A 15,854-nucleotide genomic window follows, 5' to 3' on the forward strand; every position below is an offset into this window, starting at 1 on the left:
GAGGTGCCCAAAACTGAACACAGTACTAGAGGTGAGGCCTCACCAATGCCAACTACAGGGACAGGATGACTTCCCTAGTCCTGCTCACCACACCATTCCCGATACAAGCCAGGATGCCATGGGCCCTCTTGGCCACCTGGGCACACTGCTGGCTCATATTCAGCTGACTGTCCATCAGCACACCAAGGTCCCTTTCCATCAGGCAGCTTTCCAGCCACTCCTCCCCAAGCCTGTAGGGTTGCCTGGGGTTGTTGTGACCAAAACGCAGGACTTGACACTTGGCCCTATTGAAACTCATACAGTTTACTTTGGACCATCGATCCAGGTCCCTCTGTAGCACCCTTTTCCCCTCTGGCAGATCAGCACTCCCTCCCAGCTTGGTGTTGTCTGCAAACTTACTGAGGGTGCACTCAATCCCCTCATCATTAATAAAGATGTTAAATAGAAGCGGTCCCAGTACAGAGCCCTGTATAGCCCTCTATCTAGTTTCTACTTAAAAGAGTGAGGTCAAAACGTCCTCTAGGACAACACTCAGGTCTACCTGCAGAAAGGCGGGGAGTAATTCGCCTCCTCCCGCCCGCTGCTGGCTCCAGCTTACTAAAGCTGGCAGTTCCACAGTGCAGCCAGCAGGTTGGTGTGACGGGCTGCGCCTGTGACCGTCAACAGCCGCTGAAGGATAACGCTACCGCCCCTACAGAAGCGGCGTTTCCCGTCAGCCCGCCCACAGCGCGGCCTCAGCCGACTCCTTCCAGCCACCACCCCCCGCTCGCGAGCGCCGCCCTCCGCGACTACAGCTCCCGGCGGCCCCGCTGCTCCTGGAGGACTACAGCTCCCGGCTGTCCAAGCGCGGCGGCCCGGCCCTGCCCGGCGGGGCGGGCGCGTAGTGGGAGGGCCTCGCTCTGCGCCGCACTCGGGCCCGCGACGGCGACGGCGGCCGCGCCGCGGTGAGTTTCGGGGTTGTGCGTCGGGTAGCGCCGCGACCAAGGCCGGGCCCGTTCCGGCCTCGCGTCTCCAGCTCCTCCGGTGCCGGCCCCTTGTCGCCCCAGCTCCCTCAGTGCCCGCCGGCGGGGGCTCGGCTTGGCCTTCGCTCCGGCCCGGCGCCCTCCCGCAGGGCTCGGCCCACCTCGCTTCTTCTTGTCAGGGCTCACCTGTGGCCGCACCCGGCTCCCCGCAGCCCCTGTCCGGGTGTCCCGCAGCCGGGCGCCGTGACTTAGCGCTGAGGTACCTTTGAACCGTAACTGTTCTCTTGGCCGCGATATGAAAATATCCCGTGTGCCCTGTGTGTGGTTTCAGACTTGTGAGCTGCCTTCGCGTCTGTTTGTGACTGACTGAAGTTTTGTTCTGACGCGTGTGACTTCCATTTCGCAGCAAGTGTTGGGAGTTGGTTCGGAATAAGAAATGGCTCTTCAGCTGACAGGTTGTTTTTGCTTGCTGGTCTTTGTGCTGTAGGACTAAGGCAGAGAAATATACCTATGTGCATGTATTTGCAGATGAACATGTCACTAAGGAGGCAGGAAAGGTCTCAGCTGTTCTTTTTATAGAAAGCCATGCTTTTCTTGAGCTTGCAGAAGGCAACATATATGAATATAGTGCTGAGATCATATCGATGTTGAGAAGTATTCAGTGGTTGTTCTCTAGAACAAGTATTGGCTTGTCTTGAGAGACACTAATCATGACTGTGTGTGTTTAAAAAGCACTTTGGACATACCACATGGTACCTGTTTTGGGGCAATGCTGTGCTTGTAGCTTGCCAGCAGTCATGCATTCATCTAACGAGATTTGAAGGGGGCATAGCTCATGGTTTTGTATGTTATCGCTGTACAGATCTCTTTCCTGGTAGCGTTCTTTGTGTTTTGCATGGTTAAGGAGTTCAGTTATACAGTTACTAACAAAGCTAGCAAGTGCATTGAGCCTTAATGCACTTTAGGGGCTGTATGTAGTTTTGCTGTGTGGCGGAAATCACAAGAGATGAGACAAAGAGGCGCTTTTAGTGAAGGGCAGAGTTTTCCCTTTTTTCACTGTTTATCTTTCTGTGCTTGGTCAGCAAGTGCTTCTCTTGGAAGCTTCCTTTGGAAGGCAGGGGCTGTAACATCACCAGGGTTGAGCAAGCTAGTGCTAAAGTATTAGTGAGCCATAGAGTTGCAGCATTAACCAGGCTAGTATTAATGTAGAATGCATGGCTTGTTTCATGGGAGCTAACTGTAAATCTTTAACAGTCCGGTTGCTCCTTGAGAGGAGACAGTATTGATTTCTGCTAACAACTTGAATTGTGTAGAAATACGTTGTGCTCCTTAGTTTGTTTCTTCTGATTTCCTCTAGCTACACATCACCTTTAATGTGGAATTCTTTCCTGAATGTATCTGGGAAAAGCAATAAATACCAGTATTCATTGGAAACAGATGACAGAGGAAATGCTTGAGAGTGTGCAGTAAGATGCCCAAAAATGTCTAGGGAACGTAAGGTTGGTTAAAAGTCTATGTAGTATTTACCCATTAGAGACATTTCAGAGCTGTCTATCTTAAAGATTCAGAAGCTCTTCTCAGTTCCAACAACTTGATGCCAAACTTGCTGACACAAGAGAAAACTGACAAAGAACTAGTACAGTTTCTTTGCTCTCTCCAGAATGTTTTAGTAGCAACTGTTCTGGGTTGGTTTTTTTCCCTGATGTTATTTTAAAAGTAACGTTAGATGGAGTACTCTGGCAGCTCTAGCAGTGGCTTCATACCTGTTGCATTCCTGTCGAGGGCCAGCTACAGCACAAAGTCAAACATTTGGAAGTTGAAGGATGAAAGCTGTGTTGGCCTTTCGTTGCACACTGAGGCGAGCACCACTGTTTTCTACAAGTGAAATGACTTAATAAACATGGAAGCTTGTGGGAAACTAAAAATGAAAGCAAGCGTTACACTTTGTCTGTAAGATAGGATGTGTGTTTTTCACAATAAATCTTTGCTGGGTGGTTGCAGATGATGAATGGAAGGGCTGTATGCCAGAGGCTGTCCGCTATGTGACTGGAACCATGAATGCGTAATGTACAGAGGCAGGTGTGAAGTATGAAAGTCTTCATCTTTCTGTATCCAGCAAAGCTGCAGCCTGCTGCTTGAAAGAGTCCACCCAAAAGTATGGTGCTGCCCAAGGAATAGCTTTGGCAGGGGGCTGTCAGTTTTTCCCTTTTCTGGGAGTCAGGCAAAGAACTGTTGCTGAGTGGCTTCATCCAAGCCCTTAACCTACTTCTTTTCAAACAGGGATGAGCTCAGAATAGCACTTTCTCCATAGAATTATGTGTAGTATTCAGAGAAGGAGTCCACATAGTGGAAGAGGGAACTATGCACAGCAGGCAGAACACAAGGACTTTGATGCGTCAGTTGTTATATGTGTTCTCAGAGGAAGGTTGGTTAAAGTGACATCCCCTTTTCAGGCTTTCCTCCATTATAGTGTCATATTTTAATACAGTATATCAGTGTATAACAGTAAAAATTTCCATTTCTCCTGTGGAATCACCAGTTAAATCTTTAGCAGTGGAGCTATAGTGGCCTTAAGGGGATATCTTTCAAGACGAATGAGCAGAGAGCAGCTGAAGATTTCCTTAACAGAAAACTTTGAAGCTGTGTTTGCTATCCCATAGGCATTCCTGTCAACTGCATCAGCTTTCGACAATGTGGGAGGTATACATTCCCTACAGGGGATGCAAAGTAGAGAGAATAGTTTGGGTAGGTTTAAAAAGCCACGGATCAGCCTCCTGACATCAGTACCCTACAGATGTAATGTTGATTCTAGAGGTAATGTGACAAATGGTTCCTAAAAAAAACCCACTTGCTTCTGTCCTGCCATCTAATTTAGCTCGATTTAAAAGCTGCTTATTGCACAGGGCTCACAGACAGAGGGAAAGCTACTGCTTTCTTTGGTACGCTCACATAACTGAATCTTCACTTCAGAATCTGTCACCAGAATAAATATTAACAAGTAGGGAAAGAAGACAGATCCCAGCAAATGGAAGGCATTATGCATAGAACAAACACAGGAAAAGCAATGAACAAGTAAGAGGGTAGAAGTAATTCCTGGCATATCTTACAAGGAACGCACCTCAAACGAATGCTAGAAAACAAGCTTTAGCAAATAATTCTATTTATTACTACTGAAGTCGGTGCTGTTTTTCCTCATTGCTGTGATATAAAGCATGAGAAATATCTGACTAACAGATCAAAGTCCACGTGCAGAGAAGTTACTTAGTGTCCCTGATGGCTTCTGCCCTACTGTATCATCTTCCTATGAGAGAGCTTGTAATTTTCTGTTTTCTGTCAGAAATACTAGCCAGGATAAAAGCCAGGGTTTTCACCTTTAGCAATGCTTTTAGTGTCATTTGAAAGGAGGAAGCGATTGGATGGATAATTAGAAGAAGTGATGTTTTGAACTTGTATGTGAGGTCTTGCTGAAAGTCATGAATTATTTTGAAAGCAGAATGGGAGTTTAATTCCGGGAAAGGTAAAGGCAATAAAGAAAGCCTTCAAACGGAGACAGGAAAAATATCAATCAAGACAGAATTTCTCCAGCTGTTATTCAATACCTGGCTTGTTGTGCAAGCTACAAGATTTATATATATATTTTTAAACAACATTTGACTCTAAGGAAATGCTGGGGCAAACCTTTTTGCCAAATGCTGCCTTGTGTGTAACTAAATTGTCAGGTTATTATTTGTTGTTTGTCTGAGGTCTTCATTCAGATGTGTTCCAAACTGCCTGGCGTAGCGATGCCCAGAGAACTGGAGTGTGCAGGCAGCTGGTGTGCTGCTGCTTTGGTTCCAGTGTTAGTAGCAGCCTTTTCTTACTGTGTGGCTGTTCATGCTGAGTTCTTGGGGGCAACAACTTGCCCCTTGTAAGGATGGGGCATATTAGGCAACTAGAAAATGCTTTTTAGGGAGAGGAAGCCTTTCCTGAGTCTTGAGAAATGCAGCACTTCACCATGCGGTGTGCAGCTTGCTCTTGACTCTCTAGCAGAGAATTGGCAACATTAGCAATGCTGGAATGCATTTTTCTTACCGGTAGAGAAGCCTGCTGGGGCATTTCCTCCTAGCAAACAGGTAGCTCCAGATTTCAGGTTTTTTTCTAAGTGGTGCTTTTGTTTTTTTTCTCTTCTGGAGAATACAGTCATCTTTTATATTCCATTACTGATGAATTTGATTAACTGACTTAGAAACTTCCTTGCAAAAGGGCAGCACTGCTGTACGTTCTACACACACGGTATCCCCTTGAGGCTTGTACTGCTGACATGCTTTTTGTGTTCTAGTTACAGCTTGAATTGAGAATGCTTTCAAAGAGACTTGAAAGCTCAGATGCTTTCCCTAGGCAACTTAGACTTACTAAGTGCATACGGATGGGGAAGATCACTTAGACATTGAGAACTGCTAGTGGCACAGTCTGCTCTGAGATCAGTAGGATCATAAGGAAGGGGAAAGGCTGCAGACTCTGCTCCTGAAAGGTTACACTTGGAAGGGTTTTACACACCATCTCTGTGACTGCGAAGTAGAAACAGGAGATTCTGTGGTCTGGTAATCCACATTGACTGCAGTGATCCTCTCTGGAATAAGAGCAGATAGAAGCATATGAGTTGATGTCCAAAGGTGTTTCGTTGATGTATGGAATAAATATGATCTGCCCTTGAACTCTGACTGTAAGGAACTGTAAATGCTGTTTGAAGTGGTAAGAGAGCCTATTGCTGTTGAAGTGATTCTTCTCGCAGGTAGGTCAGTTTTCCTTATGCTATGTGGACCTTTCTTTCTGATTAAGTGGTGTTACAAGTAACAGGTAGTTGATGCCGACCACAAGTAAATAGGTGTAAATGTGACTTATGGCTATTAAGTGAAACAGTAGGTTTAGTATGTTTGTGTTGATACTGGAATGCTCTGCCTTACATTTTTTGTGTGCAGCTTTGTCCAGCTTTGTAGGTGTCTGATACCTTATTCTGTTTCTGTTGCCGAGTTCCTCTGCACTACAGTATAATATTGCATGCAGAGGAGATGTATTTACTTCTGCAGACCTGGTTGCTTGGCTTTGGCGCTTCGATCTCACAGTGTTTCTGTGGCTGGTTAGGGCTGTTGGGATAGGGAGAGCTGGTGGCTGGCAAACTGCCTTCATTGCTGCAGAACTTTCTTGTGACTTCTGTATTCCTGTGTATATTTAATACTAAAACTTTATTATCCTTCCATGGGATGAATGACTGCTGTTGACTTCATTAGATTAAAGGCTCGTTTATGAATGTTAAAGGCGCTGATACTTATTTCAGTGATTCTGATGTGATAACTTAGATGCTGTTGCTACTCTGACCTTTCAGCACTGTTTCTGTTACTTTTTTCAGTGTGTTTTTCTTTTGTCTTAAGGATTGCTATTCCTTTCTTCTCACACGCCTAGAATGTTTTTTTCTCCTCACTTCATGCTTTTAACCTTGCTTCTGTCATAGAAACTCCTGGAGTTCTGCCCTATTCTGTGTGTTACTCCTGAAAACCGGTGTGTTACATTTTATCTGTTCATTGCAGTTGTGTTTCTGACAGATGTTTTATGTATATTGACTTTACTGCGTGCTTCTAATTTTGCCATGGGAGATGCAATGCAGTGTATTCCTGCCAGTTCTGTGAGCTGTTGTACAGAGCAGGCAGTTCTGTTTCATACAGCGGTATGAGCGTACCTTGTTATTATAGATCTGTTTTTTCATGCTTTGCACCTTCCACTTGATTGAGTGTCGCAGTTACCTTTGTGTGACTACCAAATGCTTCTGAAAACCTTCCGTCAAACATTTGGCTTTGCCTTCATGATAAATCTGACTCTAAGAAACACGGATGATTCTCATGCTTGTCTCTCAAGGGCCGTTGATTCCAACTCTTGCTTCCACACAGTGCTGTCAGACTTCTTGTTGCTCCAGCTGATTGAAAATTTTGAAGGCATTTATTTCCACACTATTCATACATTGATGGAGGGTCAGAAATATGAAATACCCAGGAAGTGGCGCTCACAGGAATTTACTTGATGCAGTTTATTTGTCCTCGGATATTTGTGGTGTTAATCCTGTGACAAATGTGGCTTGTATTCTTTGAATGCAATCTGATGCTTTATAGGGACTTGGACTCTTGAACTGACTTCTTAAAATCTGGCCTCTGGTGTGTGACCTTTCCAGTGTTGTTGTGCCTGCATTCCTGTGAGCCTTAGGAAGCACGAGTGTGAATGTTTTCCTTAATGGAACTTTGCTTGGCAATATTGGGCAGGTGACCAGAAAAGGTTTCTACAGCTTGGCAGAAAAAAAAAAAAAGAAATAATATAAAAAGAAGTATTTCATGCTCATTTTAACAGTTTTGGAAGTGCCTCACTTTGCAGACATATCCTTGTTTGATGGATATGAGATTAAAAACATGATCTTGATCTTGTCTGTTGCTTGAAAATTGCAGAATTAAAGTTGTTTAGGTTTGGAGGGGCTTTGGTGTGTCTCGTTCAACCCCCACAGCTTTGAGATCAGACTCAACTGCTCACAGCTTTCTTCTGCTTGGTGTTGAACCTCTGAAGATGGACATGGTGACCTCCCCAAGCAATGTTTCCCCTACCTACCTGCCCTCTGGCCAAGAAAATGGTGCTTTTGAGTTTTTTGTTTGTTTTCCTTTATTTTCTTCTGTTTTATATCAAGATGGAATTTCCTCTCTTTCAGTGTGTTGCGTTTTGTCCTCTGTCATTCATCACCTGGAGCCCTGCCTGGTCAATGAGCACCCTGTGTGTGTGGGTGGCTGGCTGAGGCCCCAGCCCAGCTCCTCCTGTAGTCGTGCACCTTGCACCAGGGCCAAACGTGGGTGCTGTTCTCAGTGCTGACTCATAGGTGCCATGTAGAGAAAAGTGAAATCAGTTGACCGTAGTTTACTTAATAATAAAATAATCAGATCAATGTGGTTAGTTATTCACCTGCTGTGTAGTTTTAAGGCTTTTAAAGTGTGATTGGTTTTAGAGCAAAAATTAGGTAGTGCTGAAAGAATTCTTCTCTCGAGCTGCTGAACTAAGTGAACTAACTTGAACTTTTTTTCATGCAATATTCAGTGGATTAATAGAAACAACCCTGACCTGATTGATAGAAATAACTCTGATAACCTTCCCTCCAATGCATATTTATTCAACTCTCATTAGCTTTGAATAAGTCTAATTTACATTACTGAAGCATTGGAAATGAAACAGCGTAATTGATTATAGCGCTATATTGAAATAATGTATAGGAGTGAGAGTCAGCGAGTTCATGCTCTCAGGAAAGCGTGCTCAAAGGATCTGGTTGGAAGGATGCCATGCAGCACCATTGGTACCCTGAGCATCCACCTGGTGAGGCATGGTGTTAGGGAAGCACAGCTCCCCTCATGTGGTGCCACAGCTTGGTCAAAGCATAGCTCACGTGTTGCAGAAAGCAAAGAAGGAAGCTCAGGGCTTTTGAAACTCTTCGTTCTGTTCCCTGTGTGAGCAGCAATGGCACGGTTGGAAGCAGAGTTACATGGCAGCAGGCAGTCAGCCAAGGCTCCTAGGTGCTGGGCAGTGCGACAGTGCTGGGCCCTGCCAGAGCTGCCACCTGCATCTCTGTGTGGGTAGTGAGCCTGGGCTGCCAGCTCCTCACTGCAGGCTGCATCACTGTTTTGCAGTGCACGTCTCTTCTGGGCAGCCACATATTTCCCAGGGCACTTCTCTAGGGTTTGTTTATGCTGGCTTGCCATGCACTGCTGATGCAGCCTCAGTGTATGTGTACAGGAGCTCCAGTAGAACAGCTGCATTGCTGTGGAAGAACTGAGCTGTGCTCAGCTGACTTCTGTGCCTTCCTCTCTTTGCCTCACATGCTATTTTCCACTTAAAATGTGAACAAAACAACCACTTCATGTTAAAAAATACAATGCTCCCATATTGTTGCAGTACCTTCGAAGGTTGTTTGGATCTTGCAGTACCATCTGTTGCTATTGCTTGCACAGGAGTGCTGTAATGTCACTGTGAGCCTGCTGCCATGCAGGAAGGAGCATGGGCTGGTTTGACCCATTGCAGAGAAATGCACAAACCTGGTTTGTTGTGTAGTAGGGAGAGAAGAGGTTTATTTTAGGCTGGAATATTGTGATATTGTAGTCTGTAATCACCTACTGCTGCTCTCCCTCAAAGTAATAGCTCTGAAAAGTTCTGTGCTTTGTTGCTTGATGAGCAGTGTGTGTCTAACCAATGGGAAGAATGATGTGATATGAAGTTACTGTTGGGAGTAACTTCAGCTGTGAGAATTTTCCCTGTGTGTATTCTGGAGATCCCTTGTGCAATGTCAGGAAATGGTATAGGAGATTAATGCTGTATTATGCAGCTCTAATTGACATCATTATTTAAAAAGCCATTTTCTTATAAGGTGTTGCTGCTGTTTGACCCAAAGGCTGGATTCTCCCCTTTTTGCTGGGCTCACTGAAGTTTCACTTTAGGAAGTGGGAGATTGTTTTTTGAATGCTTTTGTTTTGCTAAATGAAGACTCTTAATACATGCGCTCTACACATTGCGTCTCTTTGCATGTGTATCCTGCACCTTAAAATAAGCAGGCTAATGTATGTTGACTTGACTATTGGTATTATGCAAACAACTAAATTGAAGCACGCTGCTTGAGTCAGAATGTATGAGAACAGATTCTGGAACTCTTAATGAGTTTCTTGTTAGATTTGTGTGCTTCTAAGTAGTGGCCTCAAATCACAAGACATTATGTCTTCTTTTTTTTAATTAATGCTAACTTGCAAGATGTTACTGGGGGCTCTTGGTGTCCAAAGCCTAAATCTCCTGTATGCAGAATGTACTCTAAGAGGAAGTTTAATTCTCCCATTTGTGCTTTCTCATCAGATACTCAGTATGGCCTCATCATCAGCACCTAAATATAATTCACACTCCTTGGAGAGCTCATCAATTAAAAGAGTAAGTGTAACTTCATGTTTTCTACATCACGGTTCTCAGAGATCGATTATGGATGAAATACTGAACGTTTGAATGGTTGTTTGGTAGTTTTCTTGATTGTGCATACTTAATTTTCTTGCTAAAGCTTTAATGAAGTTAAGTAAGTTTAAATATCTGTCAGAGTGGATGGGTGAAACAGTCTCTGGAATGCAAGTTATGAGTCTCCTTGAAGTCAATTCTAATATACTTACTGTTACCTTTGCTTTCTACACTGAAATATTTTATGGTGTACTTGCAAATTTTAGGCAGTTCTGTGCTGCAGAAACATACTGAGCTGCAACCGATGGGTTACTTCTAGTCATGCAGTTGGCCTCTTTTAAGTGTTGATCTTTAGTGGGAAATGCTCACGTTAAAGCAAGGTAAATGACATTCCCTTTGCCGTTCATTGTGGTGTAGCTGAGGAAAAGGCCACCTGTGTGCAAGAAAACAGAAAGCAAGGTTTTATTTAGCTTTTTAAACGTTCCTTCAAAAACAGATTTATTTATCATTCTTAAAGATTACTGGATGTGTGAGCTCACAACTATTACATACTGTCTATTCATTTGTGATTACGTCGCTTAGTGGTTTCATTTTTAAACCAGGGGACTTGGAAAATCGTATGTAGAAAATGTGAAGAGAAATGATGGTATACAAATTCAGTTCCTATGTTCTGCAGATACATTTAGCTGTTTCTTTGGAATAAGAGACTACAACATGCTGATCTGACAGAGCTATTCAAGCTTTAAATAAGGAATAGTTGCAGTTCAGGATAGGGTGTGTTCCTCTTTTGGTTCAGCTTGTCCATTTCTGCTGTAGGTAAGGCTTTTCCATGCAGGAATTTCAGCCTTTTTTAAAATCTTAAACTTAAAATAACTGTAAATAAAATATGACGTACTCTTCTCTTTCTTTAGACTCTAAAAGATGGAGCTAACTGGGAAAAAAGTGAAGAAATACCTCGTCTGCCAGGAGAGACTAGAGTTACAGGTATGAGGCTGTATTGCTGTCTAATGTGGTATGTGCTGGAGAGTCTGGTGTGTGTTTTGTTTTAGTGGCTTCTTCCCATAATCTGGAATGGTTTGGGCTGGGGCTTAAGTTGTTTTAAAATGTCATGAATTAGTTTTTTTCACTTCAGAAGAATTTTTATCACACTTTGCAAACAGTAATTTCTTTTTTTTTTAAGACTTTGAAATCTTTGCTTCCATATGCAGTAGGTTCTCTAATGCATTGAAATTCTGAGTCAACATGAATCGTTATTCTATATGTGGGCCGGGTAGTGTGTATGTAGTGATGTGAATCCATCTCAGCATTTTGAAGTCAAAAGATGCCACGCATACATGCCACATAGTATTGTATTGATATCTCATACAGTGCTGTGCAACCTTAGCCCCAGTTGTGATTACTGCAGGTACAACATGATGCTTCCTTCACACAGCCTGGCACGCACTTAACTACTGCACACTTGTTTTCATTTCCATATGGTATTGTAGCATGAAAAAGATTAATTATCATGGGCTGTGGTTCCTTACTTGATACAGGCTCTTCTTGTGATAGAGCCTTACACTTGTGGAAGTTTGCTATGAGCTATGCGAATGCAAAAGATATCTCTTATTTGCAAGACTGCTCCTTCCTTCCAACCCAAGTATTTATTATATTAATTTGTAAGCCAGTCTGGCTGAGCGGAAACCAAAGTGGTGATTCAAAGGAAGTACCTGTGTGTTTAATGAGGAGAGTTGGGAGGATGAGGATGTGGCTCCAAGAAGAATATTTGGTATAATCCTTATGACAATTATCTCTGCTTTGGGGGAGAATGCTGGAATGATGGTTCTTGTTGAGGAAGGCAGATAAGTAGTGTAAGTTAAAGAAATATGTGGACAGGGAGGAACAGATTGTTTCCATTAAGTCCTTAATGGTACTAATTTAGTTAGAGATGTGTGTGTGTATGTATATGTATATTTTTAGTAGTATGTGTTGGTGCTCATTGTTTAACCATTCTTGCTGAAAGTGCTGATGGCCTTGCTACAATTGATTGCCTCAAATTGAAATGTAATGGTTCTCTTCGGGATGGAGAGTTCCCTAAACACATTACGACGTGAACAACATACTGTAATGCAGGAGGATTGGTTAAAGGGCACTGAAAGATGTAACGGTATCAACAAGAGTGTATTTGTTCTGGGATGGTGAAGAAACTAGTTCAGTAGTCACAGGAAAGATTTAAACCTTGTCACTCTGTGTCCTGCCCTTTCCTACACAGTGCCAAGAAAAGCACCAGTATAGCTGGGGAATGCTATTGAAATCTGCTGGAGGATTTTGGGGCAAGTTTATTATAAGAAACTTTCACATTTTTTTTTAATAATTTAAGTGGATAAAAGTCAGATCGATTACTTTAATTCAGTCAGCTTTCTTTAGAATGACTCTTATGAGTACAGCTGTCTTTATTTTACTTCTGTTTAATTGATGTTTTCCTTAGATTTGATTTTTTTTCTTCTCCCGATGTTTAAGAAATGCTGCATTTCTTACAGACAAGGATGTTATTTACATGTGTCCATTTAACGGTCCCGTTAAAGGAAGAGTATACATCACAAACTATAGGCTGTACCTAAGGAGTGTGGAAAACGTGAGTAATATGCCACAATCACTTCTGAGGGATGAGTGAATTTTAAACTGTTCTCTTCAGCCCTGCTGCCTTTGATTTATTTTGTGGCCAGTTCGTTGCTTTAGCTTTGGCACATGTACACTTGTGGAACTGCATGGGAGGCTTTTTACTTGAAATGATCTGTAACATTGTTAATAACCGTATTGTAATTGTTTAATGACTAAACAGTAATTGCCTTTGTGCCACTGAGAAATCCTTACAAAAATGGAAGTTTTTGAAGTTGAGTATGTTGTAAATGTGTGATTATTTTCATGGTGAAACTACAGTTAAACCACTTAGTGAACTGAGAACTTTACCTTTCGTCTGTTAAAGCTTCTTTGCTAACTGTTCCCTTCGTGCTTGCTCTGTGACAGAGCAAAGGCAGCAACTAATAATGTGCTTGAAATGGCTGTCAGTAAGCCATGGTTTTGTTTGTCCTTGCTGTTGGAAGAAGGTCATGTGGGTGGCAGGAGTAGTGATGTGTTCAATAAGCAGCATCAGAAAAGAAAAGAAAATGTGCTGTGGTCTATCTCCATAACACATGCAAAACAAAAAATCCCTATGTTTTTAGGATGACTGAAGTGAGATCGCTGTGGTTACAACTCACTTTTTTAGTAATTTCTTCATTTTGTACTGCTTTATTCTGTATGTCAGTGGAGCAGGCATAGCAAGCAGAGGGAATCAGAAGTATGTAACAGATGACACCTTTTGGGGCGCTGCCACATTTTCTCCTGCATACTCTGTCTTATGGCATGAAATATCCAATTGTACGAGAAATGGAAGTGATGCTCAAGGCTGTAGACCATAATGACTTCATAATAAATTGGGAGGGGAGACCTGATCAAACCCAGAAACATACTTCTGCTTCCTCTCTGTGTATTTTGTTCTACTGTGGTATGCATAAGAACATTTTGTCTAAGTTGTCTTTTCAGATTAATCCTCTCATTACCCAAAATTTCATTGCAGGATCCCGTTGTGGTATTGGATGTTCCATTAGGTGTAATTTCAAGGATTGAAAAAATGGGAGGAGCTTCAAGCAGAGGAGAGAATTCTTATGGATTAGATATAACGTGTAAAGTAAGATTTTTCAATAATCCAATGGGAAACGAAATCTACAGATTCCTTTTCTTGCTGTTTACTTACTTACAGGAATGAGAATCGTATATTCCTCACAGCTGAATTTAAAAATAGAACTGGACAGGGAAGTACATTTGTATAAAAGGCTACTTACTGCAGCCTCTGCATGTGAGGGGAGGGATTGATTTTCATTTCCTAATTGCTGTTTGACAAAAGATTTTGCACAGCAGTATTGAGGTATTATTCCTGCGCCACTTAATTATTTCATAGAGTCTAAAAGCAATTAAAAAATAAAATCTTTGAAGCCACCTCAAAGAGACTTTCTAAGCTATAAGGGCAGTGAAAAGCAGATGTAACAGCTATCTCTATTTCCTCATTCTTGCAACAACAACAAAAAAATCATGTTGCCATGAAACAATAGAGCTGGGGGGAGTTTCCAGAGGATAAATCAGGATCCTTTATTTGACTTGCTAATGGAGTGTGTATGTATGTATACACATGCACTCGCTTGGTTTGGTTTTTTTTTTCCTCAGTAGTTAATGTACAGGTAGTCTTCTCATCACTAACTTCAGAAGCGAGCAACTTGGGACAGTGTTGTCTAGAACAATCACTGACAAATTTTCATTTGGAAAACAATGGGTAACTTCCCATCCTGCAAGCATTAAGGTTCTGAATCATGTTTAGTGTATAATACAACATTTGTCCATCAGATAAGAGTATCTTACTGCCTTGGTTCTCCTAAAAGCTAATGTCTTTGTTTTAGGATATGAGGAATTTACGCTTTGCATTAAAGCAAGAAGGGCACAGTCGAAGAGATATATTTGAAGTCCTCACAAAACATGCTTTTCCCCAGTCCCATAACCTGGTAAGTTATATTATTTATAGTACTGGATCATCTTAACATGGAATTGTTGCCAATTAACTTTAACTATTGGCCCACTAACGGATATCATAGCTGCCTAAGAAGAATAACAAGAAGATCTGGTGTCAGTATAGGGAGTTGATTATTTTGCACTGTTAGAACACTACATCTTTGTATCTGTGAAATTATGGATGCTTTGTAATGTGCTCCAGGTAAACTGCTGAGCACCTCTGGTTCATACGTATATCACTGCTTAGAGACTGCGTGTTGTCCACCCTTATAAGGAAATAAGATAGTACATGCCTTTCTTGACTTCTTGAAAACATTAAACTACTGGGCAGTCTCCAAGGCAATGAAGAATGTGAATCAACTAGAGCTTTATGCTTGTTTTCTGTACTTCCATTTACAGTTGGTGACTTAAGGCAGCTGTGAGGTAGCGTGCTGTTCACTTTGCTTTAATCAATGCTCTTTGCTCTAATAAGTGAATTGTTTAACCTTGAAACATATTTCTGTTCTTAAATAAAAATCATGATGTATTAGTGAGAAACGAGACCAGTTTGTTTGATCTGGACTTTCAGGTTGTTTGTTGGTGATGTGTTTTGGCACGGCAGTGATCTGCCGTCAAGCCCTACGTATTGATCAGATGTCACAGATGTGTTCTATATGCTGATTTTTCAAGTCTAGTGTATCAGTCTGTTATTTTCTGAAGTTCTGTGATAGCGTTAATAAATCATCTGGTTTCACTTGTTTATTAACATTTACAAGTAGTGGTTAAAGCAGTATGAACTTGAGTTGTAAGTACTGCATTCTGCTAAATGTAATATCCTGTAAGTATACTTAAAGAGTGATTGCTGAAGAGTGACCTTTTCAACCAAATTAATGCTGAAAAGAAGCGTGAGGAAAAACAACAATTAATAGCTTGGTTCGTCTTTTCAATACTCTTGTGCCTTTTGGCAGCTTAAATTATTAGCGGTAGAGTGGCATTTATTTTTTCATTTGAGAGAGCTAAGTGCTATTGATAAAGCTGATCAGTGTAGGGTTGGGATTGAAGCAGGACACCCAAGTAGTCGGAGGATCTCAGTGTCCATTTTGTGTGTCCCACCAGAGTCCTTGTTCTGCTTTCCAGGCTGAAATGGGAAGCTTCGTTGTCTTCACACTACATGGCAACCCACACTTTTTGCCACTGCTTTTTACAGTAAGCAGGATATTCTTTGAGTTACAGCTGTGGACTGTCTTGACTGACGGGCAGTTAGTATTGTGCTTAGATGGTCTTCAGTCCAATCATGACTTTGAAATAAAGCTTTGTATTTGCAAAGAGTTTGCTTCATAAATGAGT

General features: G+C 42.1%; 1 protein-coding gene across 3 annotated transcripts in view; it reads left to right on the plus strand.

Moving 5' to 3' along the window:
* Positions 1-807: 807 nt before the first annotated feature.
* MTM1 (myotubularin 1) overlaps positions 808-15,854 on the plus strand; it is a 36,367-nt gene continuing 21,320 nt past the window's right edge. For 2 of the 3 annotated variants that reach the window (XM_072335702.1, XM_072335704.1), the window contains exons 1-6: positions 808-944; positions 9,858-9,929; positions 10,859-10,931; positions 12,467-12,561; positions 13,546-13,656; positions 14,420-14,521. In XM_072335702.1, the coding sequence (XP_072191803.1) occupies positions 9,867-9,929; positions 10,859-10,931; positions 12,467-12,561; positions 13,546-13,656; positions 14,420-14,521 (444 nt within the window). In that variant the 5' untranslated portion in view covers positions 808-944; positions 9,858-9,866. Of the gene's footprint in view, positions 945-1,095; positions 1,222-9,857; positions 9,930-10,858; positions 10,932-12,466; positions 12,562-13,545; positions 13,657-14,419; positions 14,522-15,854 lie in introns of those variants that run through there. The other variant, XM_072335703.1, reaches the window with a different exon arrangement.

The sequence above is a fragment of the Excalfactoria chinensis genome, chromosome 4 (assembly GCF_039878825.1).
Source record: "Excalfactoria chinensis isolate bCotChi1 chromosome 4, bCotChi1.hap2, whole genome shotgun sequence".
Classification (NCBI taxonomy): domain Eukaryota; kingdom Metazoa; phylum Chordata; class Aves; order Galliformes; family Phasianidae; genus Excalfactoria; species Excalfactoria chinensis.